The sequence below is a fragment of the Cyprinodon tularosa genome, unplaced genomic scaffold (genome assembly GCF_016077235.1).
Source record: "Cyprinodon tularosa strain WSP-4 unplaced genomic scaffold, ASM1607723v1 ctg18, whole genome shotgun sequence".
Taxonomy (NCBI): Eukaryota; Metazoa; Chordata; class Actinopteri; order Cyprinodontiformes; family Cyprinodontidae; genus Cyprinodon; species Cyprinodon tularosa.
This window is the reverse complement of record NW_024038608.1, coordinates 1,567,213-1,595,070: the sequence shown is the minus strand read 5'-3', so window position 1 is coordinate 1,595,070 and position 27,858 is coordinate 1,567,213. Positions and strand designations below refer to the sequence as shown.

General features: G+C 39.6%; 1 protein-coding gene across 3 annotated transcripts; it reads right to left on the bottom strand.

Annotated features, from left to right (window-relative positions):
* Positions 1–264: 264 nt before the first annotated feature.
* On the bottom strand, positions 265–26,852 carry als2b (alsin Rho guanine nucleotide exchange factor ALS2 b). 3 transcript variants are annotated; one of them, XM_038282111.1, is made up of 35 exons: positions 26,661–26,852; positions 26,347–26,452; positions 26,013–26,158; positions 23,719–24,626; positions 20,286–20,625; positions 16,879–17,056; positions 16,686–16,782; positions 14,908–14,985; positions 14,620–14,823; positions 11,988–12,159; positions 11,714–11,903; positions 11,566–11,631; positions 11,308–11,470; positions 11,078–11,209; positions 10,871–10,999; positions 10,731–10,754; positions 6,825–6,895; positions 6,463–6,529; positions 6,184–6,374; positions 6,047–6,112; positions 5,853–5,951; positions 4,525–4,689; positions 4,339–4,450; positions 4,194–4,271; positions 3,990–4,123; positions 3,746–3,910; positions 3,553–3,670; positions 3,218–3,375; positions 3,033–3,146; positions 2,776–2,952; positions 2,631–2,688; positions 2,505–2,566; positions 1,839–1,988; positions 1,669–1,765; positions 265–1,584 (listed from the first exon to the last, which is right to left on the bottom strand). In XM_038282111.1, exons 2-35 carry the CDS (start codon positions 26,364–26,366, stop codon positions 1,546–1,548), a joined length of 4,968 nt encoding a protein of 1,655 aa, XP_038138039.1. In that variant the 5' UTR covers positions 26,367–26,452; positions 26,661–26,852; the 3' UTR covers positions 265–1,545. The 3 variants fall into 3 exon arrangements, with proteins under 3 accessions (XP_038138039.1, XP_038138040.1, XP_038138041.1); XM_038282112.1 differs by lacking the exon at positions 10,731–10,754; XM_038282113.1 differs by lacking the exon at positions 10,731–10,754 and having other exon boundaries at positions 20,331–20,625.
* Between the last annotated feature and the right edge of the window lie 1,006 nt (positions 26,853–27,858).

The window sequence follows — 27,858 nt, the reverse complement described above, 5'->3', positions numbered from 1 at the left end:
TTACTACACATCTATTTATCTAATAATTTACTTCTGCATCCTTGAACTTTTCCCATGGCCCAACTACTACAAGGTTGTAATCTACCCATTTTGTTTATAGAAGTTATACATTTCCCATTTTTATTGCTGCGTAAATATGCGCATCGTCAGCGTATTTGCCAAATCAAGCCGATTCGGATTAAAGAACAAATTGTCCGATATTCTCTTTTAGGATTTTTTTGTAGAAAAGCTTTCTTTTGCTGTAAATCCACTCAATCGCTCTGATTTAGCCAGTAAATTATATTTATTGCCACTTGTTTAAAATTTCACCACATTTGATGGCATTTAAAAAAAAGGCAAAAAACAAAAAAAACAACAGATGAAGTCAACAGGGAAAGGAAAAGACTAAAATTCATCTTTACAAACAAAAGCACAAATGTACAGTCAGTTGTCATGCGCAGCTTCACTTCGAGTAAATCAATCTGGACACAAATGTTGGAATGACATGAGCCTCCCAAAGGTTTTTGCAGACCTCTTGTAGATTTTCCACTCTCCTTACCGCCGGCTGTTGTCTTTTAGCACAAAATCATTTCTTAAGACTGTATTGGAAACTGGCACAATTGACTCAAAGCATCAACAAGAAAAAGGTCAGTATGAACAGATGTAGCAGAGATCTGATCCACATCTGCAGCACTGATCCCACTGCCTCTATGACGTCAACCGATGATAGATTTTACTTTTTTTTTTAACCTTTAGGAATTACCAACCTCATAAATTCATATTTCATATCCACTAGCAATACAGATTAAAAAGTTTCAATTTTAATTTAAAGTCTGTGCCATTTCATTTTGACATTTTTTTTAAGTCTATCTGGGATATTTAGGCTGAGATTGTCTAGAAAAAAAAAACAAAAACACATGAAACCCCATTTTACCGTTTCACATTATGCTTCCAGTCCAAGTTTCTGCCAGAGGTATAGAAGTCCTCCATTAGACCAAAACCAAGCATTTATTCAGCTTTAGAGTCACAGTCAAAGCAGTTTAAATTAGGATTTTTTTTTTTTTGTTTCTAGATCCTTATTTAATAAATCTTTTATTTTTGCATATATTAATCCTTCTATTATTAAAAGAGTTCTTCTGCAGGATAGTTAAAGTCCCGGACTGTCCTCGTTTCCGTATAAACCTTCCACCAGAGGGCATTACAGTTTGGTTTTTTCATCACATGAAGTACATGATGACACTAAATGTAAACCGTAATGAAAATACTTCAGTTTGTTTTGTTTTTTTTAAATACGTCTGTAGCTTTTAAATCTTTTACTCTGCTCTCGTCGTCTTGCTTCTTATTTCCGTCAACGCGCTAGAAAACTCAGTAATACTTCCAGCTGGATCCGGAAGAGGAGAAAGCAGCTCGCTGTTTATGTTTCCATCTTCCCGATCAGAACGGAAAAAAGTCAAGACGGGTGATGATCAAACTCTACTTCCTGAGCAAGCAGACTTGAGTTTTACCAACTTCCCGTCATCGGCTGAACCGGTGAAGGAGGAAGAGGGGAAAAACGCAGGAATCGTTCTATGAAATCTTCTCGTGTTGGATCTGGTAGTAGCAGGCCTGCAGTTGGAAAATTAGGAGAAAAAAAAAACATAAAAAAAGAAAATAAAAACATAAAATCGGATGAGTGTGATTTTCTGTTACCTTCAAGGTGGTGAACATGATCCCATGCTCTCCGTGCTGAACGCAAGGGTCCATTAGGTCTTCGATGAGGCTCACCTCTGAACCGAGGTTGCGGATTCTAAAGAGGAAGATCACAGGTAATCAAACGGGTTCCAGATGTTGCCACTGGGTTGGATTAAGCGTCGGCTTACCGGGCGCGCAGCACAACGTAGAGGAAGACGGGGAAGAGGTCGTCCATGGACCACAGGAAGTCCTGCTTCAGCAGCAACTGCACCTCCTGGGTGATCTCCTCGAAAGTGAGCTGGATAACCTGCAGCTTATCCGACGGCGTGAAAGTCGTGCTGCAAAAAATCGTGAGAAACAGAAGGCTTCATTTTAACTGTACCGTATTTTCTGGACTATAGGGAGCCCCTCAATATAATCTGCACCGGGCTATAACCCGCCATCTACTGAACTGTCCCCCAACACACCTGTAGGGGGAGCTCTCTACCCTAGAGTAGGGACAAACAAGAATGCTAGCTCTTGTTAGCTCGTTGTCTCGCAGCAGTAAGAGCTTCTAATGAAAGATGGGGCTTTGTCAATCTTTATTTCAGCTCTGCAGGGGTTGCCCACAGTCTCTTCACTGGTTCGACAGCTTTAATAAAGCAAATAAATTTGTTTTCCGTTGTTCTGGCTGCTAGCATGTGCTAAATGAAAATTAGCCCCTCCTTCTTTTATTTCCAACTGGAAAAATCTACAAAAAAGCTGCACCTTTATATAAGCCGCAGGGTCCAAGGCGTGGGAAAAAAAGTAGCGACTTATAGTAGAGAAAATATGGCACCTATTAAATATATCATAAATGTAGAGGAGGGCGGGACCTGATCTGCTGCAGAGTTTCCACCGCCGAGGCGAAGCAGGCGTCCTTTGTGGTCGGGATGACCTGAAAGGACAAAGTCATTTAGAAGGAGACGGTACGTCTATCAGCTACGGCGGGAAATATTTACCGGCTGCCTCTCGCCCGGAGTGGGTGGAGCGTTAGGAATGGAAACGGGCCAAAATTTTCTGCAACAGGATAAGACAAACAAATGAAAAAGAAAGACCCAGTTTTACACCGATGGTTGTTTTCGTTCAGGAACAGAGCAGCTTTACTGTTGGACCCCCAGGAAGGCGAGCAGGGCGAGGTCGGGCTGCTTGTTGAGGCGCAGGACGCACTCCCAGTACATGTCGTCCTCCTTCTCCTTTTCCAGAGCGTAGAGGGTGAAGAGCGGAGGGTAGAGGCGAGGCAGGAGGACGGGGAGCAGCAGAGCCGAGCTGCTCACCACGCGGCTGAAACCCCAAAAAATAAATACAAAACATCCTGATCTGTTGGGATTGCGAGCAGCAGCAGGCGGCGGCGTGACTCATACCCTGGTTTGGGCGATTCTGCTCGGGCGTCTGCGGCATCCTGCTTACTGCCTTCAGGACCTTCTGTAGGCTCCGGTATTAGACCGCCCTCTTCTGGCAGGTCGGGGAAGAGAAACCTTTAGAGACAGAAAAGGAAATTTAAACAGAAGCCTCCTTGTTATTTTTTTAAAAAGGTTCCTATCCGTACCGGACGATCTGGAAGATGCGACAGAGGTAAGACTTGATCTCGTTGACTGCCTGAGGCAGCAGCCGACGGTTTGCTCCAACGCCAACGTAGGTCATCCTGTAGACCGCCACCAGGGTCTCCACCAGCCGGCCCAGCGGGTGGAGGGGGGTGTCACATGCCTGTTAAAACGAAAACATGCAGCTTTATAAAGAAAAAGCTCGTAACTAAACAGGGTTGTCAAAAGTGTTGATACTTTTGATAAAGCTAGGTCATATTTCTATTGTTCAAATAACTATTTAGCTCTTCATTTTAAGCCAAAGGAAGGTGAATTCATTGATACCGACTCTTGAACGCACCTTGATCAGATAGAGTCGGATGCTATGATATCTCTCCATTGTGATCGGTCCATCATGTTGGGGGATCACCTCCAGAGACTCCAGGGTTTTACTATGACTCCGAGACAAAGTATCTGGGCTGAGGAAACAAGCCGCAGGAATAATGGTCGTTTCTAAGCGGTGTAACGAGGTTAAACTTTTATTTTTTGCTAACCTGTCATGTATTTGCTGCCTGTTGGCGGTCAGGGCCACAGCGATGTTTTCCCAGGCCTTCCAGTGCTCCCCATGCCCTGCTGCCTCGCAGCCCAGCTGACTCCAGCACTCCTCGAACACCGCCTGCCACTTTTCCTCCGCTCTCACGCTCAGACGGCCGAGCTTTCTGCATTAAGAGAATCAAACAAAAGTAAACCGGAGCGAGACGTTTAATCCAGAGGCTTTGCCAAAGAGAGGAGCTTTACACGGCGCGGTTCTTGTCCTTTTCAGCTTCGAACAGGTTTGGTTTGAAATAGGAGCCTGTCACTTTAAGACCAGACCCCCACTCGCCACTAAAGGAGCCCTCCAGGTAGTCACCGTTAGGCATGGTGAGAACGCCCTGAAATTATAGAGAGAAATCTTGTATTCAAGCAAAACGGTTCCGTTAGATCAGTTTGCATTTAGAGCACCTTTCCGCTGAGGGTCCATTCATCAGAAAACTCCCCCTCGTAGGTCGTGTCGTCCTCAGACAGAAGGATTCCAGTACCCTAAAAGTCAGATTTGATTCTACTTAAACATTTCCATCCATCTTAGCGAGTTTGTTAGAAAACTCACCATCATCTTGTTGTCTTTGAAAGCTCCTTCATAGTACAGACCAAACTGGGTGACAACAACCCCCATGCCCTGCCGTTGGTGTTCCTGCCACATTCCCATGTACTTCTCCCCTCTGTGCAGAAAACAGGGGGAACTTGTAAGACAGAATATGTCGGCAAAATAGTGTCTGAGAAGTTCAGGGCATACTTTGTGATATCGTCGAAGACTCCGTAGCCCGTCTTCTTGTCCTGGAGCCACTGTCCAATGAAGACGCTGGGGGATGAGGTGTTGTGCTTTCCGCTGCGCAGCATCCCGTGGCCTTGCCGCACGCCATCCTGGAAGGAACCGTCGTAAACTTCACCGCTTGCGTACCTTTATCAAGACAGAGGAGTTTTCATCTCTTAGACAGAACAAAAACGAAGCAGCTGGTCTTTTTTCCCCCCATAGATTTCGCCACAGATCCAAGATGGCGGATTTTTGGTTTAATGAAGACGGAATAATATTTTTATGGAACCATTTTGAAACAGATTCCGAGAACCTTAAGTAGTATGGAGTTAAATTAAACCTGAAAAAAGAGAATTGAAATAGAAAAAGAAAAACATTTAAATCTGAACAAAAGTGTAAAACATTTACTTGTTAAAAAGCAAAACAAACAAAACAAAAAAACTAATCAAAAGCTTTTTTTTTTTTTTTTTAAAAAGGAAACGTTGTTTGAAAAAAAAAAAAAAAAAAACATTTTTTTTTTCTTCAAATAAATGTTTTGGCCTCAATTTAACTCCATAAAAAAACGGATTCTTTCCAATGGTCTAGATAAAACAAGACAGACATTTGGAAACAGGGGAATTAAATTTTTATTTCCTTGTCAGGACTTCGCTTTATCATAAATCATGGTCTTTGGTAATTATATTTTTTCTGAAGTATTTATTCCGTTTCAGTTTAGTGAAATGTACCAACAATACATTTCACTATGAATTTTGCCTCTGCAAATTTTCTTTCTGATGGCACTAATTTCAGCTTTTATTGTCATTACACACATAGTACAGAGCAATGAAATGAACTCTGCATTTAACCTTTTTGGGAGCAGTTAGCGGCGCCCGGGTTTAGGGGCCTTGCTCAGGGTCCCAGAACAGAAGTTTGTGGGAGTGTTTTGAACTCAGAACATTCTGATACCTAAACACAATGCTCTACCCACTAGGAAACCACTCCCCTCACCACTATGTAAAAAATAAAACAAAAATATTTATTTGCACTGTTTTGTCCCAGTTTGGATTTGAGAACATTTTCACAAGGTTTTGTTTTTTGTTTTTAAAAATATTTGCAGGTCATTGATGTAAAATTAACCCTACATTAGAAAAAAGAATCCAAAATCTTGGAAATATGTATTTGTAAATCGGAGATCTGCTGCCCCCATGTGGACAAGAACGAAAATGTGCATAAAAGATAAGTATGGTGGAAGAAATAAAAAAAAAAAACATCTTTATCTGTATTTACAGTTCTCCTGTAACAGAAAACATTTTAGTTTTAGTGAGACCTACCGGTATGTCCCGAGGCCGTGCATTTTCCCCTCTTTCCAATAACCTTGATAGAAATCATCTTTGTTCAGAGCCTTATTGGGCCAAATAAACTCCCCAAAGCTGCACACAGACATTGAAAAATAAATACAAGTTGAGTGAGAGGACGACAAACCCCCCCCGCAATGCATTAAGAGCTGATTTGATGCTTTGCTCACCCATCCTCCAGCCCGTTCTTAAAAGATCCCGTGTAAATCCTCCCATCAGGCCATTTTAAAATACCCCTGAAAACAAAAGCAGCAAATTAAAGAAATCAGACTTTGCTTTGTTTCCTTAACCCCAAAGGGTGACCGACCTGCCGTGAGGCTTCCCAGCCAGCCAACGGCCCTCGTAAGTGGCGTCCTTCAACCGCCCGTCTTTATAGAAGGTGTAGGAAGCCGTCCTGGAGATCGGAGGCTCCGCCTTCGACCCAGGGCTGCCGGCGTCCTGTGCCGCTCCGTTCAGAGCCTGATCCACTGCCTGGTTGATGGCACGGAGCCACTTAGTCTTAAAATGAGAAGATTGGAGGTTTGGTAAATAAAACAAAAAAAAGAAAAGGAAACAAACAGAGTCTTTGTTTGTTATTAAGACTCACCTTCTCAGCAGAAGATGAGGCCATAAGCGTTAAAGTCTCCTCAGGCGTCACCACCTTCAAGCCATGTCTACACACAAACACGACATAGTTTAAGCTAATTTTTAAATGAATACATTTTAAACCAATAAACTAGTTTTAAATGAAATTAGTGCCACTTTATCTTACTTAAATTTTAAAAAAGCTCAAAAGCAGGAGAAAAGTATAAATTGGGGACTGATCCAGCATCCATAGGGTTAAATGAGTGAAACTTTTGTTGACCTTTACAAACTAACACCATAAAAAAAAAATTAAAAAATTAAAAGAGACATCTGGAATCTGAATAAAATGTATAAAAATGTATTGAGAGTTTGTAATTAACTTACAGTCCAGAATCGTCCTCTGGAGTCGGCTCCACCCACAGCGTGGCCAAGGCAAAGATGTGATGGGTGGAGAACTGGAGGGGAAGCGGGAAAAAGAAAGATGGGGAACTTAAAAATTGATTTTATATAAAAACTCGAACATTCAGATGTAAAAAAAACAACAAAAAAAACCAAAAAGAATTTGAATGACCACAGGTTACGAGAAAAGACGCTGAAATTTCTGTATTTCCAATATTAAAATCTTTGTTTTCTGAGTCGCTTTGGGACAAATTAAGGTTTCAGGCATGTGGTAGGGCACCTAAGGGATCTTTTAAAAATGCTAGTTTGAAGAAAAGGAGGAACAAAGCAGAAAAGGAGGAAGCTCCGTTTCTTAACTGCCCTTCAGTCTAACCGCGCTTCTACCCAGAGATTACATCTAAACCAGGCTGGGTTTCACACAATCAAGAGAACTGATAAGGTCATGTGAAAAAGAGTCTGTCCTCTTCCTAATTGCTTTTTTCCCTCTTCATTTAGCATTTTTTGTCACGACTTTTAAAAAAAATATCAACAAATGTATATATTAACTAAAGAAAACACAAGTAAAGACAAAGTGCTGTTTTTAAATAAAGTATTTTTATATTAGGGATCACTGCCACACCTGTCCTTAATCAATAAATCACTTAAATAGAACCTGCCGACATCCAAAGAAAATCAGGAATCAGAGAGTAAGTATTGAGATTCCTTTTGCACCGATTGTAGATTCCTATTTTGACCGATGCCAACTTTCATATTCAATATTTACTTCAATATTACCTTCAACAGAGCATTGATGGTTGGTGATTTTCAAACTTGAACATAGGTTGGTGAAGATGTTTTTTTTTTTTTTGTTTTTTTTTTTATGTTCAATTATCGGCCAATTAAAGATTTCCGAAAATTAAAGAGACAGTGTGTCAGAAATGTAGCTTTTTGCTATGAAAAAAAAAAGCAAACTTGAGGCGTATAACAGAAAAGTAACTCCGCATAAACTATGGTGGCAGTAGCATGATGGTCTGCGGCTGTTTTGATGCTTCAGGACCTGGAAGCCTTGCTGTGATAAATGGAACCATACATTTCGCAGCGTTTCTAAAATATTCAACCATCTGTTAGTGACTTCTAGCTGAAAATCTGGTTCTGCAGCAAGTGGAAGTGGATAAAGTGGATAAAGAAATATTAAAAAAAAACAACAACAAAGGATTTTGAGTGGCCAAGTCCAAGTCCTGTTCTGAATCTCACTGAGATAAAGTGGCATGACCCTAAAAAGACCGTTCATCTTAAAATAAAAATAAAAATGAGGCTAAAATAACATAACTCTTTTCCTTCATTTTCAAACTGCTAATTTATTTCATATTTGAATAGCATTTAAAACATAAAAAAAAATAAAATAAAATAAAAAAATCAAGAAGAGGGCAGATGCTTTTTTATACTATTATATGAACAGAACAACCACAGGAGAAACTAAACGACTGAACCCAGGGTGGAAATAATTACAAACAGGATGCTGCTTTAGAGAAGGTAACAATATAAACAGTTGGAACCAAGGCTTTTGCTGGAAATAACTGCTTGGATCTTTACTTTAACTTTGGTTGATAATCATTGATAACGTAATGGATAAACAAAGAGAGGATTAGAGCGCCGGAGCCTTGGCTGTAGAGAGTTTATCTTCCCATGCAGCTTCCTGGATGTAGGGGTCAGGCAGAGGGTGGAGGTCAAGTTAAAGAAAACCTTCATGCAACAACGAACACAGATATGATTTGTCTATTGGCTGAGTTAGGAAATACATTTAGAAGTACAGAAAAAAATAGAAACCAAAAGTAAAACTGCTGCAACTAATACTTATTTTACAGAAATTAAATACTATATGTCTGAAAATACATTTAGCTCAGCTTGGAATTATTTAAACATACACCTCTTTAATTTAACACATCATATTTAATAATATAGCTTAGCATAAGCTAGTTAGCCTATCCTAAATAGCTAGTTAGGTCGTGCTAAGTTTAGCTAACTTTACTGCGGTTATCTTAAGTTTGTTTACTTTGTATTAGCTTAGTAATTACATTAAATTCATTCTCAGTTAACTTTCTTTAGCTAGAGCTAGCATACTTTAGCTCAGCTTAAATACTTCGTCATATAATTGAAATTGACAGCGAATAACTAATTTGGCTAACAAATTTGTTAGCTGTGTGTTTTACCCGTTTATGAAGACATGTTATTGGTGAAGGAGAATAAAACTAGCAAAGACAACTGTAGATTGTTCTACTTGCTATTTTTTGTTAAAACGGAGGGACGACTGTTCTCACCAATACAAGAGGAAATAGAAAGTAATGAAAAAAAAAAAAAATAGTAAACACTGAGGGAGAGTTAGAGTCTACATCAGACATGGAGGTTGCAGGCTTTCTGCTGGGCAGTTAATTCAATAGCAAAGTGAAATTTACTCCAGAAACTAGTCTGTAGTTAGCCTTCCCTGGACGAGCTTCATTGCAGTAGTTATCAGTCGCTGTTATTCTACACAGAAGTCAAACCAGCAGGCGACTTTGGCTGTTAGCAGTAGCTAAAATTTTAACTTGTTAGCATAAAAAAAAAAAAAAAAAAAAAAAAAAAAAACAGAACTATGCACTGTTCTGTACGGCATCATCTGACAATTCTTAATTTTATACAGGATGTTTACATTGTCACATATATGACACCCTGTAATTTCCATAGTAGTTATTACACACTTAGGTGTTTGGAATTTACATAGCAAACCACTAGATGGCACTAAATCTTAGACACTGGTGCTTTAAGTTCAGTGGTTTTTAGCACAGGTGTTCTTTACCTCATCAAATTGTAGTTTAGGAATACTTAAATTGGCTAAGTTTCACTTTTAATTTATGTGGTTTATCATATTTTGCTGTATAATATTTATCAATTCTGTCGTTTTAGCAAGGTCAGGTAAAAAATGTCAATCTACTGACCTCAGTTGTTAATTTTAAGGTTTTAAAGGGATAGTTCGGTATTTTTGACATGAATCTGTATGGCATCCCGATCACCAGCGGCATGCAATCACACTGACTTACCCCTGGCAGCGTCCTGTGAGCAGAGTTATCGTCCAGTTTTGGTCAAGCCGAAAGTAGTCCTGCAGGTTTTTAGGTACAGCGAAATAAAACGTTTCTCTTCCCAAAACATTATGTGTCCAAAAGAGTGATATTTTCGCATCCCAAAAACATTGTAGTTGAAAAAGTCACACGTCGTTATCAATTGGTCCTATTTTCTCTCTGTTCGTATCAGTGCGCGCCGTCATTCAGACAGCGAGCCCAACAACAGCCATGTCTCCTTCCGCGGCGGAGGGAGACATGGCTGTTGTTGGGCTCGCTGTCTGAATGACGGCACGCACTGATACGAACAGAGAGAAAATAGGACCAATTGATAACGACGTGTGACTTTTTCCCCTACAATGTTTTTGGGATGCGAAAATATCACTCTTTTGGACACATAATGTTTTGGGAAGAGAAAAGTTTTATTTCGCTGTTCCTAAAAACCTGCAGGACTACTTTCGGCTTGACCAAAACTGGACGATAACTCTGCTCACAGGACGCTGCCAGGGGTAAGTCAGTGTGATTGCATGCCGCTTGTGATCGGGATGCCATACAGATTCATGTCAAAAATACCGAACTATCCCTTTAAACTGTAAATTAGCATAAATTCTCGGAGTATAACAAATACAAGTAGCTGTTATTTTCGGTTTTATGAGCAGATAAGAAATTACTTGTTGAGTAAATCTGATAACTCAAAGCTCTAAACTCCTAAATTTAAAGCAGACAAGACAAAAAAAAAACGGAAACAGAACGATGAAGAAGGAAGGACGGGGAGAGACTTGGAGTAAGAGTTGAAACCTTTAGCTGGCTGCATACTTACGAAGTTTTTACAAGGTGCCACGCCCTGACAGCACAGAGGCAAGCACACACAAACTCTTGAAAAACAACAGAGAGGAAAAAAAAGAAAAGCAGAACAGCCAAAAACATGCGACGCTACAAGAAGACGTGTGAGGAGCTGACCTGCGCGTGCACCAGAGAGTCATTGAAGAGGATGAACCAGTTGACGGAGAACCTCCCGGCATTCTGCACGGTCAGAGATTTGTTGCTGCTTTCGTAGATCAGTCGGCGGTGAGGTTTCCTCAGGGAGTCCTGATCAAAAAAACGAAGCTCACACTCAGCTACCTGTCGAAAACCTGAGACATCAAGACTGAAATGGTGCAAAAGTACCGTCATTTTCCCTGGAAAGCTCTTCCAGAAGTGGAAGGTGTATTCAGCCTCTTTCCTTTTCCTCTTCAGCTGCAGAGTCAGAGCTTCAAACTTGGAGCAGGTGTCCTGCAGCTTCTGGTAGTCACCGGAGCTCTAAAAGCAATAAAAAACTAAAACTATGAAGATTTGTTTCAAAAGTTTGAGTTCATTTTGATTCCAGAGATTTTGAAACCACACATTTCTTCCATTACCACTTCAAAGCAGGTGGTCAGTTTGAGCAGCAGGCGACTGTATTCGTGCAGGTGCTGCAATGGGAGGTAGAAAAGTGCAGTGAGGAGGTCGGAGGTGGATGCGTTCTCCTCGCCGCTTTCCAGCAGCCTCTGCAGCAGCTCAGGGGTTTTCCCAAAGATGTCCCTTATAAAAAAAAAAATATAAAGTAAAAAACTAAGAATAAACCCCTTGTTTTGTAAAGCTTTTTTTTTTCATAATAAAACTGCGAGGAAACTCACAGGGACGGTTTTGTAAGAGCATGGAAACCACCCATCACGAAGAAGTTACCCACAGCTGAGAAGTAACTATAAAAACCAAAAAACAAACAGAAGGTTGGTCTAAGTGTGAAAATAAAACAACAAAAAGAGGGGATTTCTGGATACGTACTCGTTATACAAGTCTAGAAAGATGCTGGCGTGGTCGAGGATGAGAAGGGTCTTTACGTCACGGCCCCGTCGGAGACTGGCGGTGAGGCTGGCGGCGTGCTGGCCCGTCAGACGAGCCAACACACCGAATCTACCCGCCAACGTCTGCAGGAGTTCGGTGACCACCGGCCCCAGCGCCGAGCTCAGAGCCTCTGACAAACAGGAGGGGGGAGGGGATAAAGAGTGGGATTCCGATGCACCGAGCTGTAAACATTACTTTGGAAACGTATTCTCACCCAGCTCCAGCAGGGGGCGTATGACCTCAGATTTGACATCTGATAGTTTACAGTAGAACTTCCTCTCTGCTGACGCCAATTCGTGAAGGCTGGCGATGAAGCCCATGACGTTCCTGTCGGAGAGCGCAGCGCACTTACGACCGCCCGCGGCTACGCTGCTGACGTAGCCGAGCTGAAATATACAAAATCTATAAATCATTTTAAATAAAAACAAAACTGTCTTCCTGTCAAGAAGAGGATCAGACCACAGTTGTTTTGCAAAGCTGTTTGTAACTACAGCTGTACTCAAGTTAGTCCCAGGGGGCTGAAAAAATAAACAAGAAGACTGATATGAAGTAAGGATTCTGCCAAAAGGGCAAATGGTTTCTATCTTATTCAAGTTTCAACTTTAACAAGAACATCCCTAAAAATTAAGCTCTCAGTAGAAATCCGGTATTTTGTGTCCCTTTTTCTTTTTTATGAGGTTCAGTTCTTTTTACGTCTTTCAGTTCTTTTAAGGTGGAACCTTGACGACTGTTTCCTTCACTGCTCGGGGTTCATAAAGTGTTCATTCATTCACAACAAGGTATTTTTTTTTCTTTGTGGTCGTGGACCTAAAAAAATCCTGACTACACATTGGATGGTAACAAATCCACGCAGATCTCAAGCGGAAGTGCGCAGACAAAAAGCCGCTGTGATTGGTCCTTGGTATGCCTTTCCGGCTGTCTGTGTGGTCATCCTTCTCGATTTGATACTGGGGCGCGCCATTTATAAAAACCGAGGAACTATTACCATGGATAACTATGACAAAAGGTTAATTGAGGAGGTTCGGAAGTACAACCAGTTGTGCGATGCCTCAGACAAATTATATAAAGTCGCCAAGGTCTCTGCCAACTCCTGGAGGGATCCAAAAGACTTTTTGCAAAGGTGGAAGAGACTGAGATAAAAACTTCAAGTTCTCACGAGTACTCGAATAAGCTCCCTCTTGCACTTTGGCGGGAAACTGCTGTGCGTCCCTAGAAATTCCAGACTGACGGTGCAGAAGCATACCAGCAAAACTTGTTCATGACAAGACGCAAGCGACATTTGATGTCTGCGGTAGAGCCCTGCACTCTCGCGGGACCCAACGCAAAGCAGTGCGGCGCGGGACAAATATTGAAAGTTCATTGCGGGTGCAGGCGGGAGGGAGAGCGCACAGTGCAGCTGGGGGCGGGAGCGGTGATAAGCAGCAGTCCCGTTTATTATCAGTCTATATCATGTATATACATCACAATGTGCTGCATACTGCAGCTCGTGCCACCTAACGCGAGTCATGCACTATGCGGAGAAGAATCACCCAGTAATGTGCTCAGCTAAGCACAGCGTGTTTAATTCCTCAAACTAATGACACAATTGCCTTGAGCAATAGTTGAACATCGGAATCATGCGGGAATTGCGGGCGGGAGCGGGATAAACTATTACAGGTGCGAGCAGGAGCGGGACTGAAAATCATAATCCTTTGCGTGAGCGGGTCTGAACACTGCGGGGGCGGGCCTCTAGTGTGCGGTTGCAAAAGTATAATCCGCTCCATTAACAGAACGTGTTCCTCTTCAATGTCTAGAAACTCTAGATCCATCTCCGTGACCGTGATATATTGCAGATGCGCCATTATTAACCCTATCCCAGCTGGGGGGAATGAGCCCGTGTGGGTCCTTAAAGTTAGGTCCAAAATGCTGATCCCTGGGATTTAAACACTGGGATGGGTTAAGAGTTAATTTCGTTGCTCTGTACTTCTGACAGTGTAATGGATACACTGTAAGACAGTGCATCCATGCTCAGTAAATTGTCTAAACTTTACTGATAAACTCAGTAAACTGTCTTAATGTGAGTTAGGCTGTAAATAAAAAAAAATAAATACAGTTTTTTTGGTATCTTTTACATTTTCTGTATACATTTTTGTGTTTTACTTAAGCATAATTGTAGAAAATTTCAATTAAATGCATTAATTTCCATTATGTAAAAGAATAATGAATTATAGGATTTCACAACATAATAAAATATTGGTCCACGAAACATGGAGATAAAAGCTCCTCTGAAATTCAACAGAATTGTTTTAATTACTGCAAAAATAACTATTACCAGCTGATGGGAAAGTGATGCAAATGATTAACATTTTTAATTGTTAGAACACAGGGAATGTTTAAGGAATCTGTGTCGTAGACCAATTTCTAAAACTGATTTCTTATTGCAGAAAAGGCCCTGCAGGCCCTTTCCATGAATTTGGTCAATTTGACACAAAGTGAAATAAAAAATAAATAAATTCTAGCTAAAAAAAAAAATGTACGGTTTGAATTAATTCATGTGTTTATGTCTAAGCAAAGCAGCAAATAGTTAAGATCCTGAGAATAAAAAGTTTGTTTTTCCTTAGATGCCTGGTGTTCCTAATTAGCCTCATACCTAAATTAATGCCAATTTTGAAATAAATAACCTTGATTTAATCCAACATCTCATTAACATCAAAAACACTAATGTTATTATTTTTAATATAAAAGTGTATAAATGTGGGTATTAGAGGGTTGAAGCTATTTATGGGTTTTTTGATTCATAAAAACCTGGAACTTCATAGACTTTTTAAATCTGTGGCACATAATAAAATGTAGCAGTTTTTCCTCACGTTCATGCAGAAAGGGAGCAGGACAGGCTGCTGGGTGCAGCCTCCTGCCCGCTCCTCTTCCTCTTCTGTTGCTCCTCCCTCCTCATCCTCCTTCACCTGCCGCCCGCTGTAGTAAATGATGGGCTGGATGCAGTCTCCGTCGGCCAGCAGCAGAGTGTGTTGCTCTCCTGCACTCGCATCCCACACCCTGATCCCCTCCGACAGCTGAAAGTGGAAACAAACCACATAAAAACCCTGAAGAAATGAAGGATACCTCAATGAGGACGGGGCGCAGGTCAGTCTACAGACCTTTGCGAGGCGTGGGACGGTGCTGGGAGTCTCCATGTGTCCCAGCTGACCGCAGATGTTGCTGCCCCATGAATACACCTGGAGGGAGGATGGAGAGAGACTGAATGAATAATTGAATTCATTATGGGGGGAATTTTCTTACAGTTTTGTTGTGAGCAAAAAGCACATTTTGTAAATTTAAAAACACAAACAAAAACAATACAATTCAGAAATTAAAAAAAAAAATTTTGTTGTTGAAATTATTCATATTTTGCTTTTTCAGTTCTTTCAAATTCTATATTTTTTTAGCCTTTTTTTTCCATTTCACAGTTTTTATCCCCCAAGATTCTATTTTTCCAGGTTGAGATTTACAATATTTTTTTTTTTAATCTTTATCGATTCTCAGGAAAGTATCGTTTACATAGACATAGGCCTCTACTTCTCAGTGTTAACTCCAACATTTGAAATAAAGCGAAAAAGTAAGGCATTGCGTTATGGCAGTCCAAACAAAGCAGAGATTTCAATTCCCTGATTATAACCAAGAAATAAAAAAAAGAACAAGAAAAAAAAACAAAAAAAAAAGGAAACAACAATGAAAAAACTCAATTCAATGTAACATATTAGGAGAGCAGATAGTTGAGGAGATTTAATCAAGTTAGCTCTCTAAAGTTGAAATCAGATCTTTTAAGTTTTACATCGTCTACCCAAATCTGCCACCACTGACAACTGTTCAGTCTTGTGATTGAGAGGCTGTTGTTTTTTCCATTTTAAAATGCTAAATGTTATGTTGATCGAATCATCCCAAGTTGGTTTGTCTTGTGATAACCATTTTCTCGCAATGTTTTTCTTACTTGCTGTTAATAAAATCGTCATTAAATATTAATTTGTTTTTTTAGGCTTCTTGAGAAATAATACCAAAATACATAAAATTGATCTCCAAAGGAATGTTCTGTTTGAAAATATCTTTTAAGGCATTATTTATCTCTTTCCAGTAATCTTTTATAATTGGGCAGAAGACATGATGATGATTGTTTGCCTTTTTAATTTCTACATTTCCTCCAACATGTGGGGGGATTTCTATCATAGTGACATTTTTGAGCAGGTTTGATAAAAAATATCTTACCAGATTTTTCCATCCAAATTCTTGTCATTGTAGAGATTTATTAAACATCCAATGATATCTCCACATTATTGCCCATTCCTGCTCTGTTATTGTCAAATTTCCGATGTCGCTTTGAATTGTATGGTTGAATTGTTTTTGAGATCCGTTAGGTTTTTATTGATAAGTGAAACAATTTTCCCTTTAATTTTTTATATATAGGTATTAATAAATATGTCCATTAAGTTTATATTTTTGTAATTTATTGGCCTAATTTTTAAATTAACAAAATTTCGTATTGTCTCTTGAGTGTTTAAAAATCACTACAAATTGCATTTTTACAGATCAAACTCTCTTCACTCTGGGGGCGAGCTTTCCTCTGGAGTGAGGAGCGAAGATGCATTTCTATTGGCCTGCATGGACGTTGGAAACAACCTTTTTATTTGCTAAGAGCAAGATATTATATTGAGCTGCGAATGAAGAGAATGTGATCTGTAAAACACCATTTACAAATCTTAATTAGTTTGTTAGGGAAACAACAAAAACAAAACATGAGATATAATAATTAAATATGCATTTAAATATTGCCTTTTTTCCCATTTTAATTCATAAAAAGTGTCCATTGCTTGCAACAATAACAGAACAAAATTCACATTTCCATAATAAACTTTCAATAAGATCAATAAAAAGAGAAACTGACCTGAGACTGAGCCGTCAGAGCGATGGAATGATGAGCGCCGGCCGCCACACGGATCACTTCCTTCTTGTTCAGGCTCTTGATGCAGAGCGGCTGCAGTCTTGAAAAAAACAAAACCTGGGTCTGTTCTCTTATCTTTAGATGTAGTGAAACCTTTCCAGCGGCAGTGTGATGATTTGTTTAAATCACTCTCTACCTGGCCAGGTTGTCTCCATGTCCTAGCTCGCCGTGCTCGCCGTGTCCCCAGCTCCACACCTCGGTCTGCAGGGTGGGAAACACCTCCTGGTCCTCAGGGACGCCCCCTCCCATTGGCGTGAGGGCGAAGGTCCTCGTCTTCGGTCCGCGTCCCATTTTCCTCAAAAGCCTCGGCGACACTGCAGACAGAACAAATAAATGTATATACTAAATCATATTATAATATATTAATTATTAATATTATAATATATTTAATAATATATTATTTTATAAGTAAAAAAAAATAAGTTTTAAAATTCCTAAGCAAGCATTCAGAACAATTTGATCCACAGAGACAAGCTCAATAAAAATGCAACTCATGCGGCACACAGGTGGAGGCGATGCCTGCATTTAACCAGCAGTGATAATAAAGGAAAACAAGCTGATGGTTAAGAGCAAGAGAAACATGCTGGTTTGAACCATGATGTCCTGCCCGTTTCTACAGACTTGTCGCCGTCTACTTAGAATAAATATATACCGTTTATAAAGCAATACAAGTTTATTTTCTTTTTACTTATCATTTCAAACTGTGAATTTACCACCATTAGTGAATAGAATGCATGATGACTGACAGCTGCAGTCCTTGTGTCTGCAAGACTAAATCAGAGTATCTAACTTTGCTGTGAAAGGACTGTATGAAAGTCGTATCCCATCTGGGTCGACGAGGAGAAGCACCCAGACGGAAAAAAATGACTCGACTGGATTCAAGATGGATGGATAGACGAAGAGTAAAATGGAGGAAAGAGTTCATCATTGAGGCCAAGAGGCTTCCCGTCAGGAAACTGTTCAACAACAACAGAGGATCGCCTCACTGGAAAAAACACTATGAGACCAAACAACAACATTTAGTCTCTGATTGGAATCAATACAATATTTCTGTGAGGAAATTAGTATAAAAAGGATGATTGAGTGAAAGGATGAACTTATAGACTGTTGGATGGACTGAGAGATGGGTGAATTCATGGGCAGATTGGGGTGAAAATCATGAATGAATGAATGAATTGATGGATGAAGAGAAACTGAGGAATGGGTGAAAAATTACAGACAGCTGGATGAATTCATTCATTCGTGAGTAAAATGAAGATCTAGTCATGTTGAATTGATGAATGGATTAAATGATGGAGGGTTGAACGGACAGACTGGGCAAATTCATGAATGACAGGGTGAGCCCATTGATGAATAAATGAATTTATGGATGGATGGATGAACTGATCGATGGATAAATAGATATAGGAATTCATGAATTCCTGGGTTCATGAACAGTTAAATTCATGGGTGGATGAATTTGGAAAATAATTCATGGACATTTGGGTAGATTGGTGAATCAAATGATTCATTTGTGTGCCGTTGAAAACATGAATTAAAGGGTGAACCGATCAATGAATGGATTAATTCATGTACTGTTGAATTCATGAATTAAAAGGTTAACTGATGGATGAATGGATTAATTCATGTGCTGTTGAATTCATTAATTAAATTGTTAACTGATGGATGAATGGATTAATTAATGTACTGTTGAATTCATTAATTAAATGGTAATTGATGGATGAATGGATTAATTCATGTGCTGTTGAATTCATGAATTAAATTGTTAACTGATGGATGAATGGATTAATTAATGTACTGTTGAATTCATGAATTAAAAGGTAATTGATGGATGAATGGATTAATTCATGTGCTGTTGAATTCATTAATTAAATTGTTAACTGATGGATGAATGGATTAATTAATGTACTGTTGAATTCATTAATTAAATGGTAATTGATGGATGAATGGATTAATTCATGTGCTGTTGAATTCATTAATTAAATGGTAATTGATGGATGAATGGATTAATTCATGTGCTGTTGAATTCATGAATTAAATTGTTAACTGATGGATGAATGGATTAATTAATGTACTGTTGAATTCATGAATTAAATTGTTAACTGATGGATGAATGGATTAATTCATGTGCTGTTGAATTCATGAATTAAATGGTTGACTGATGGATGAATGGATTAATTAATGTACTGTTGAATTCATGAATTAAATTGTTAACTGATGGATGAATGGATTAATTAATGTACTGTTGAATTCATGAATTAAATGGTTGACTGATGGATAAATGGATTAATTAATGTACTGTTGAATTCATTAATTAAATGGTAATTGATGGATGAATGGATTAATTCATGTACTTTTGAATTCATGAATTAAATGGTAATTGATGGATGAATGGATTAATACATGTACTTTTGAATTCATGAATTAAATGGTTAATTGATGGATGAATGGATTAATTCATGTACTTTTGAATTCATGAATTAAATGGTTAATTGATGGATGAATGGATTAATTCATGTACTGTTGAATTCATGAATTAAATGGTAATTGATGGATGAATGGATTAATTCATGTACTGTTGAATTAATGAATTAAATGGTTAACTGATGGATGAATGGATTAATTCATGTACTGTTGAATTAATGAATTAAATGGTAATTGATGGATGAATGGATTAATTCATGTACTGTTGAATTAATGAATTAAATGGTTAACTGATGGATGAATGGATTAATTCATGTACTGTTGAATTAATGAATTAAATGGTTTACAGATGGATGAATGGATTAATTCATGTACTGTTGAATTCATGAATTAAAAGGTTTACTGATGGATGAATGAATTAATTCATGGATGATAGATGAACTGATGACTGGATAAATTCAAAGAGTGAATTCCGGAATTATCTTCTGGATGTCTGGACTGATGAATGGATGAATTAACTGTTGAATCCATGGATGGATGAATGGGTACAATTTGCGAATAGATGAGTTGGAAATTCATGGACTGATTAGTGGATTCATGAGGGGAAGAGTGAACTTATGGAGGAATGAATGGACAGAAAAATGAAATCATGGATGGATGAATGGATGAATTCATGGACAGTTTGAAGTTTAGTTAATATTCAGTGAAATCAAAGCACTGAATTATTTTTTCAGACGTGTGGCTGAAATCTTTAGCTTTGATATGAGAACTAATGAAACTTTCTTCCTGTTCGTCTGAGGCAGACACCGCAGCTGCTGTTCCTTTTAGAAACCGAAACCATTTTTAAAATTTCCAATCAGACCTTTTGACTTCCCCTTCTCACTTCTATCGACGCGCTATGCAGAGTTCAGAGGCGATCATGCAGATGGTTATCTATGGACCTTCCTGCAAACAGCTGGAGGCTGAACTTTAGCCTCCCTGAGGCAAAAGTTAAAAACAGGAAACACAAAAAGTCAATGAAAGCAAACGAAAGATGCTTTCAGCCAACATGAAGAGGATGAGCAAGTAAAGAAGCTGCAGAACCAATGGCATGCATCCAGCTGCACACGCTGTACTTACGCAGCGGCCCATAGGAGGAGGATAAGAGGTGAACAGCGTATCTACCCTGAGAGAGGAGCCCCGGCAGTGAGAGGCGGCGTCGCAGACCCTCCGCCTCCTCCTCATGGATGTCCCCCGTGCTGGAGCTCTTCTTGGTCTGCACCGACTCCTCCCTGCGGACTCGCTCGGCAGAGCCGTCAGCCGCCCCGCCGAGCACCTCCAGCCGTGACGGCAGGTAGAAGTTCATCATCCTCTTCAGGGACAGGGCCTCGTAGGTGGAGGCCACCCGCTCGCCCACCGCCGAGGCGCAGGAAGCCACCAGGCTGTTGAGAGCGGAAGAGCTGCGTCCAGACGATGACGGCTGGCGGGAAAAGATGGAGTGAGAGCAAATTTAAGGATGAATTAAAAAAGGTCATACAGAGCGGAAATGTACTGAAGCGTTTTGCATTCACCAAAGAAAAAAAAATCTGACAGCTTATCTCAAAATTACGAGCTCAGTATCTCGTAATTACGAGATCTTTTCTCACAATTACAAGATAATATCTCCTAATTAGGAGATCTTATCTCCAAATTAGGAGATCTTTTCAGATAATTACGAGATAATATCTCGTAATTATGAGTTCCTGATCACAATATTATAAGATGTTATCTCATAATTATGAGATCTTTTCAGATAATTACGAGATAATATCTCATAATTACGAGATCTTTTCTCAGAATTACGAGATCTTTTCTCAAAATTACGAGATCTTTTCTCAAAATTAAGAGATCTTTTCTCATAATTAAGAGATAATCTCATAATTAAGAGATCTTTTCAGATAATTACGAGATAATATCTCGTAATTATGAGTTCCTGATCTCAATATTATGAGATGTTATCTCATAATTATGAGATCTTTTCTCATAATTACGAGATATCATCTCGTAATTATCTGAAAAGATCTCGTAATTATGAGATAATATCTCGTAATTATGCGATCCTGTACTCAATATTATGAGATCTTATCTCATAATTACGAGATAAGATGTCATAATTATGAGATAATATGTGATATCCCATTTAATGCAATACGCTTCCGCAGAAATGAGACGAGCCAAAATAAAAAAATAAATTATTTTAGTTCTAAACAACCTGTAATACCTAAAATCTTCTCAGCTGTAGCTCTTTTTCATTCATTTATTCGACGCTCTTGTTGAATACCAAAAGTTTTGTATTAAAAAAGTGATTGAATTTAAAAGTTGATTTAGATTTACTTACATCGTCACTTTATTTTTGTTGTATTTATTTATTTTTAGTAGTAAACCTGCCTGAACACTGTATATTTGTGTGTTTGTTTACCTTTAGTGTCTCATGATCAGTTTTGACACAAATCTTCAAAATAAATCCCTGAAAACAGCATCACCTGTTTTTGTTCCCTGTATGTTTCTGTTTAGCCTTATTAAACACTGACTGAATAAACAAAAACATATTTTCTTACATGTTATTAAACTTATTAAGCCTCCAACATACAGGGCTCCAACATACTGTCAGAATATTTACCACTTAGTTTCAATGAAGTGCATGCTAACTGCTAAATAGCTCTCTGCTTTTAGTGTAATCCAACAATAATGTATTAAATTACAAAAGCCTGCAAGAACTGCCATGCTAACTGCTAGCATGTCTTTTTTTTTTCCCCATGTTTTTTCCTCCACTTTTCTATCATCATATCTTCACCTTGTGAGCACAGAAGGGAAGTTGATGCCGCTCCTCTGTGCAGCAAGGCTACACAGGCGAAATTTAGGCGATAACTTCCCCTTCATCGGTAAAACCACTACGCAGCAATGAGGCAAAATCATGAGGTTGAATGTCCGCTTTATAGAATACCAGCAGTATTCTAATGTTACCTACTTTGTGAGATTTGATACCAGCTGTAAATTAAGTTTAAAAACAGTCACTGGGTTAAGTTAAAAGCTTAATAAGCTAAGTCAAAAAGTTAAAAAGCCATTTTAAACTTTAAGGGGTCATAGAATGCAAAACAGAGTTTACATTGTCATAGATGAATAATGATAGTTCAGTGGGTGAAATGGACGTATAGAGAAGTTCAAACCCCATCAACCTCCTTTCTCTGCAAATCTCACAATTTTAAACTTCCACCATAAAACCGGCGAATCCAAATGAAGCGCCGACTTGACATCAACTCGGGGATGTTGCCTTATTTGGTTCTGGCCTGTACTTTTGTCACGCCACGAAATGTACATACAGACCAGCCCACTGGTTCACTGGCCAAGAACATGAATAGAGGTAGATGTAAGACGTCAGTTTAGCTGTTTAGCCTACAGTTGGGTTTACTTCTACAAGAATTACAAAGCGGGCAGGTTCTTTATTGAAAATGAGCCAGAACCAGGGGTGTAAATGCAGTGTTCCAGGCTGCACGGAGAAAGAGGGAAATTTTCACAATCTTCCCAAGGATCCAAAGACTCGACAGGCATGGATTATATTTGTCTATCAGAAGATCCCTGCAAAGTTTGATGCTCAGCTGTTTATTTGCTCTAATGATTTTACTGAAGACAGCTTTCAAAATCTTGGACAAGATTTGCTAAACTTCTTTCACCGAAACGAGGGACTGTTCCGACACACAATCGCAAGCTGTAAGTAAGTTGTTACTAAGCTGTTTAGCATCGCTAAGCCGGACGATTTTGAAATTCCCCCCGGACATTTTTTAGGTATGAAAAATAGGACATATCTGGGGAAAAGAGGACGTCTTGGCCCAACCAATTTTACACACCCTATTCAGAGACCTTAAGAACCAGTACCTTATAGAATCATTCTATGACCCCTTTAAATTGTTTATTGACTTTAAAAGAATTGATAAATCAAGTTAAAAATATGTCTGTTTCTTAAAGAGTTTTTTCTTTTTTCAGGAATCTTATAGAGCACTTTTTATTTTAAAACCATATAAGAACAAATGACTGCTTTTGAAAATTGCATCAAACTCGATTTTTGCCATGAATATATATATTTTTTATGTTAAAAAGGTAATAAGGTCTTTTACTGTCCTTCTAGAAAAATCTTGACTCGAAATTTTAAAGTATTTCACTGCCTGACAAACTCCTTTAAAGCGAAAGTTATCAATTAATCAGCTGGAACAAATTTAATTCTGATGAACAATAAAGCTAATTTAAAGGATTTCAACGGTGGGAAAACATGAAACAGTTTTTGGTATATTTTTATATAAATGTAGCAAGGTTTTAGCCCCGCCCCATTCGATTACCAAAATCAGGAATTTTACCTAAGCTTATCTTTGAAAGCCTTATAGGTTTTTATGAGAGTGGCGGTGGCAGCATCATGATGTGGGAGTGCTTTCCTACAACATGGCTGTAATATGAGGGTGGGAACTCTGTCCATGAAGGTAAATAAATCAGAGCACAATAAGTAAAGTTCTAGATCTAAAATCTGTTTTCTCTGGATGCTCACCTGCATGGTGTGCAGACCTCCTGCCGCCATCTTGGTTTCCGCCTGCGACGTGTCCGACAGCTTCCTCAGATACTCCTTTACCTCCTGTTCGTCTGGATAAGGGGAGCTTTTAACGGCTTTAGGAGGAGCTGGGGGGTCCGAGTCAGAGGGCGGGGGCGCTCCGTTAGTGAGGTTTGCTTTCTGAGGGTCCTGAGGGTCCGGGGTGGGATCTGCTGGGGTTGAACTAGAGCTGCTGTGGGAGGGCAGGACGGGTTCAGATGGGGATGTTTTCAGCGTTTGGGTGGGAGCGGGCTCCTCTTTGGCCTCCACCCCCAGCGGGCAGTAGTGGCTGTCAGAGATGATGACGTGGTCCTCCTTGTCCGTCATGGTGTACAGCAGCTGGTTACACTGGTTGCATTTGTCCACAGGAGGGCGCTGGAGGCCCTCGAGCCCTGGGCAGCGCACCAGGGCCAGGCTGTGGGAGGCCCCGCAGGCCACCTGCAGCACGAACCTCCCAGCCAGCTGCTCCACCCTCTGAGGTTTCCACACGGGGAAGACGTCGGTGTTCAGGCCCAGCTGGCACCCGCTGCCCCACGCCCACACTTCCCTCTGCACCGACAGCGCCAGGCTGTGTTTCTCCCCGCAGGCCAGCTCCAGGACCGGCGCCGTCTGGGTGCCGCCTGGGTCCGACAAAGCCACCGGCGTGGGGTTGGGCACACAGCTGAGGCCCGACAGGCCGCACTGGCCCGCCCCGTTGTCCCCCCACATGTGGACGCTGCCGTCTTCTGTCACCGCCCCGCTGTGGAAGCTCCCCGCTGCCACGGAAACAACTCGCTGACCGCTAAGGGCGTTCTCAAGGGTTGGCTTCGTCGCCTGGGCGACCTGGGCCTGCTTCCATGGTAACTCTCCGAAACTATACACCTGTCCTCCTGGAAACAGAGAAAACCCAACAAAAACACATTGAATATGAAGAGAAACCTGCTTGAAACCCTTATTTTAAGAAAATCCCAGCAGGGTTTTATTATTAGAATACAAAACAGCAAATGAGAGTCAAGAATAGTTAGAGGGTATAAATATAGATCTATAGACATAGAATTAAAGGTTTTTTTGCTTTGCGTTACAGAATGATTCTAACAGTTTTCCCTTTTTCTCTTTACATAACGAGTGAAAAAAGTACATTTGAAATTAATAAAACATTAATTAAAAGGTATTGTGGAGGATTTTTGTGAATTTTTTTTGAACCCGCTCTCTCCATTTAAAAATACTAAATGCATAAGACCATTTCTCCTCATGCATGCTCTGCTTAAAAGTTGCTGTTCATACAAGCTCACCGTGTCCTAACGTTCACCCTAACCCCTAAATCTCTATATATAGAGGGGACTTTATAGTGAACTCATTTAACTGACTGTTCGAACAGATCATCACCACTTTTTGCTCCTCCTTCACTGCGCGGTGCCTGCGCCATCTTTGTTGTCAGGTATTAAACACTGACTGAATTAACAAAAACATATTTTCTTACATATTATTAAACTTATTAATCAGCAATACCAAAACAGGAATCTCCAACATACTGTCAGAATATTTAACACTTAGTTTCAATGAAGGTCACGCTAACTGCTAACTAGCTCTATGTTTTAAATGTAATCCAACAATCTGGATGAGACTTTGAGCTGTTAGCAGCGTTTTTAAACAGATTGTTCAAGCTGCTCTCTTGAAACGTATTAAATTACAAAACCTGCCATGCTAACTGCCAGAAAGTCTTTTTTTTTCGCTTTTCCATCATCATATCTTCACCTTGTGAGCACAGAAGGGAAGTTGATGACTCTCCTCTGTGCAGCAAAAGCTACACGGGCCCAATTTAATTGATAACTTTAGTGACAGACTATGGTGTCAGAAAGGCCTCAGAAGAAGCAGATATATCCCGGAACGATTTGCAAGGAGAGCTCTTCTCGCAAAGCATTCTGGGATACATCTGCCACTTCTGAGGCCTTTTCTTTTCTTCTCATAGACACTTTTTCCTCTTACGACCCTCAGCCATTTTCAAAGAACCATGGTGAAAAAGGTGAGCTTCAATGACTGTCTGAAACCGTAGTTCACCACAGATATAAGGCACGTACGACGGCCTTATTTAAAGATGTAACCAGGGGGCATTCAGGTGGCGCAGTGGTTAGTGTGCACGACCCATGTATAGAGGCTTTAGTCCTCTGGCTCTTTGGTTCTTTTGCTTTATCAACATATTTTAACTGATAAACTACTGTAGAGCCCTCAATGGGTTTGGTTAATGGTTTCACAGTTTGAATCTAACAGGGTCTCACCTTCCACCAACAGCACTCCATGCTGGGCCCCAAGGGCCACCTGGAGCACCGGCCGTTGGAGGAGGAGCCTCTCTGGGACCAAGCTGCAGGAGTAGCCCCTCCAGGAGTGGAGGAGACCCCGCTCTCCTCCATCATCATCTTCAGAGCTGAAACGGAGGAAAACATCAAGAAAAGAAAGAAACTGAAAAATAAAAATGTGTGGGCTAATTAGGCAGCAGCTGTCACCATGTGCTGCTTTAACACCAAACAACTGTTGTTTTGTAGCTGGAAGCAGAAGTGAGCAGTGAGGCGGTGTCACATGGAGATCACATCCATGGAGGGGGGGGAAACCTACCTCTTCCCCTGAGGCTCCATCAGGGCTTTAATCCTCCATCATTGCACAGTCACCTGTCACCTCTGACCTGCAGTCCATCAATCAGCTCACATTTACAGGCTGAAACCTGATAGGAAGAAAAACAGAAACCAACTACTTCAAAAAGAAAAACGAAACCACCTTACGTTCATAACCTACGATAAACAACAACAACACAAATAATCTAATATCTTATTTACAGCAGCAATCGTTAATTAAAATCAGAACAGCCTCTGGCAGGTGTTTGCTAATCTTTAGTAGCTAATGTGGAAACTAGCTTAGAAACTAAGGCAAACCTTTACAGTAACCAGGATGAATTAACCTCCTCTTCCTCACCAGCCGGTTCTTCTGGCCGTTTCTCTCGCTGTCAGCTTCACCCAGAAGGTAACTCCTCCGTTAATGCAGCTGTTAGCAGAGAAAAGCCGCTGCTAGCAGCTCTTCTGTTGACACTAGCGGCTAGCTGCAGAGATAGTCTATAAACAGGAGGAGTTACTCGGCGATCAATTTGAGAGACTAGCGGCTAGCTGCAGAGATAATCTATAACCGAGAGGAGTTACTCGGCGATCAATTTTAGAGACGACAAAAACGTCTTAATGTGAGGGGTATGGGATTTTGTTTTTTGTATCCAGCTTTTTGACAGGTATAATCCTATGAGCCAGGGAGCGGTGAAAAATATTTTAAATATTATTTTTATGCTGGCATATGATTTTTAGATTATTTGATTTCTTATAACCCAACAAAAAAAAAAAAAAAAAACGTTTCAGGAGTTTTTTTTTATTTTGCACTGCTTTACAAAAAAAGTTGCAATAGTAATAAAGACAAAAAGATCAAAATACAAGTTTACTATGGAAGCCTGTTTCTGACACATGAAAGTAAAAAAAAAGAAAAAAGAAAGTCAAATAGATAGTCATAATTATGACTTTGTATTTGGCATTTTTTACTTTCATGTGGCAGAAATGGGCTTCCATAGTTTACCTAACTCTACATCACTGGAAAAAATATATATACACAAATATGTTTATATATAAAATGAACAATCTTTATACAATCTCTGCATAAATAATTTTTGTTTTTTAAGAATATTTTATGTACCTGGCCTTTATATTTAACTTTTAAAACACTGAAAAAACTATTTGACATCCAGTCTTATCTTCATTTGAAGAATTATTCATACACATTATTTCAACCAGTATATAAAATGTTGTTTGTTTCTGTTCCCAGGACATTTGAAATAAGCTCCCTTAAAATCTTCTTTCTTAAATATTAACAAATTTTTTTATCTTTTTCTGTCTTTCTCCTGAAATGAATAACATATAAACCCTGTAATCTAACGATAGAAGAAAGTAGAATAATGGAGTTATTTGGGATATTTTAGCTTGAAGGGTACATATTTATTAAAAAAAAGGGAAAATTGAAGGCTAATGAGTTTAAAATGATGGATTAAATCTAAATTTTGCAGTATTTATTGTGCACTTAACTGCTAATCCAATGCCT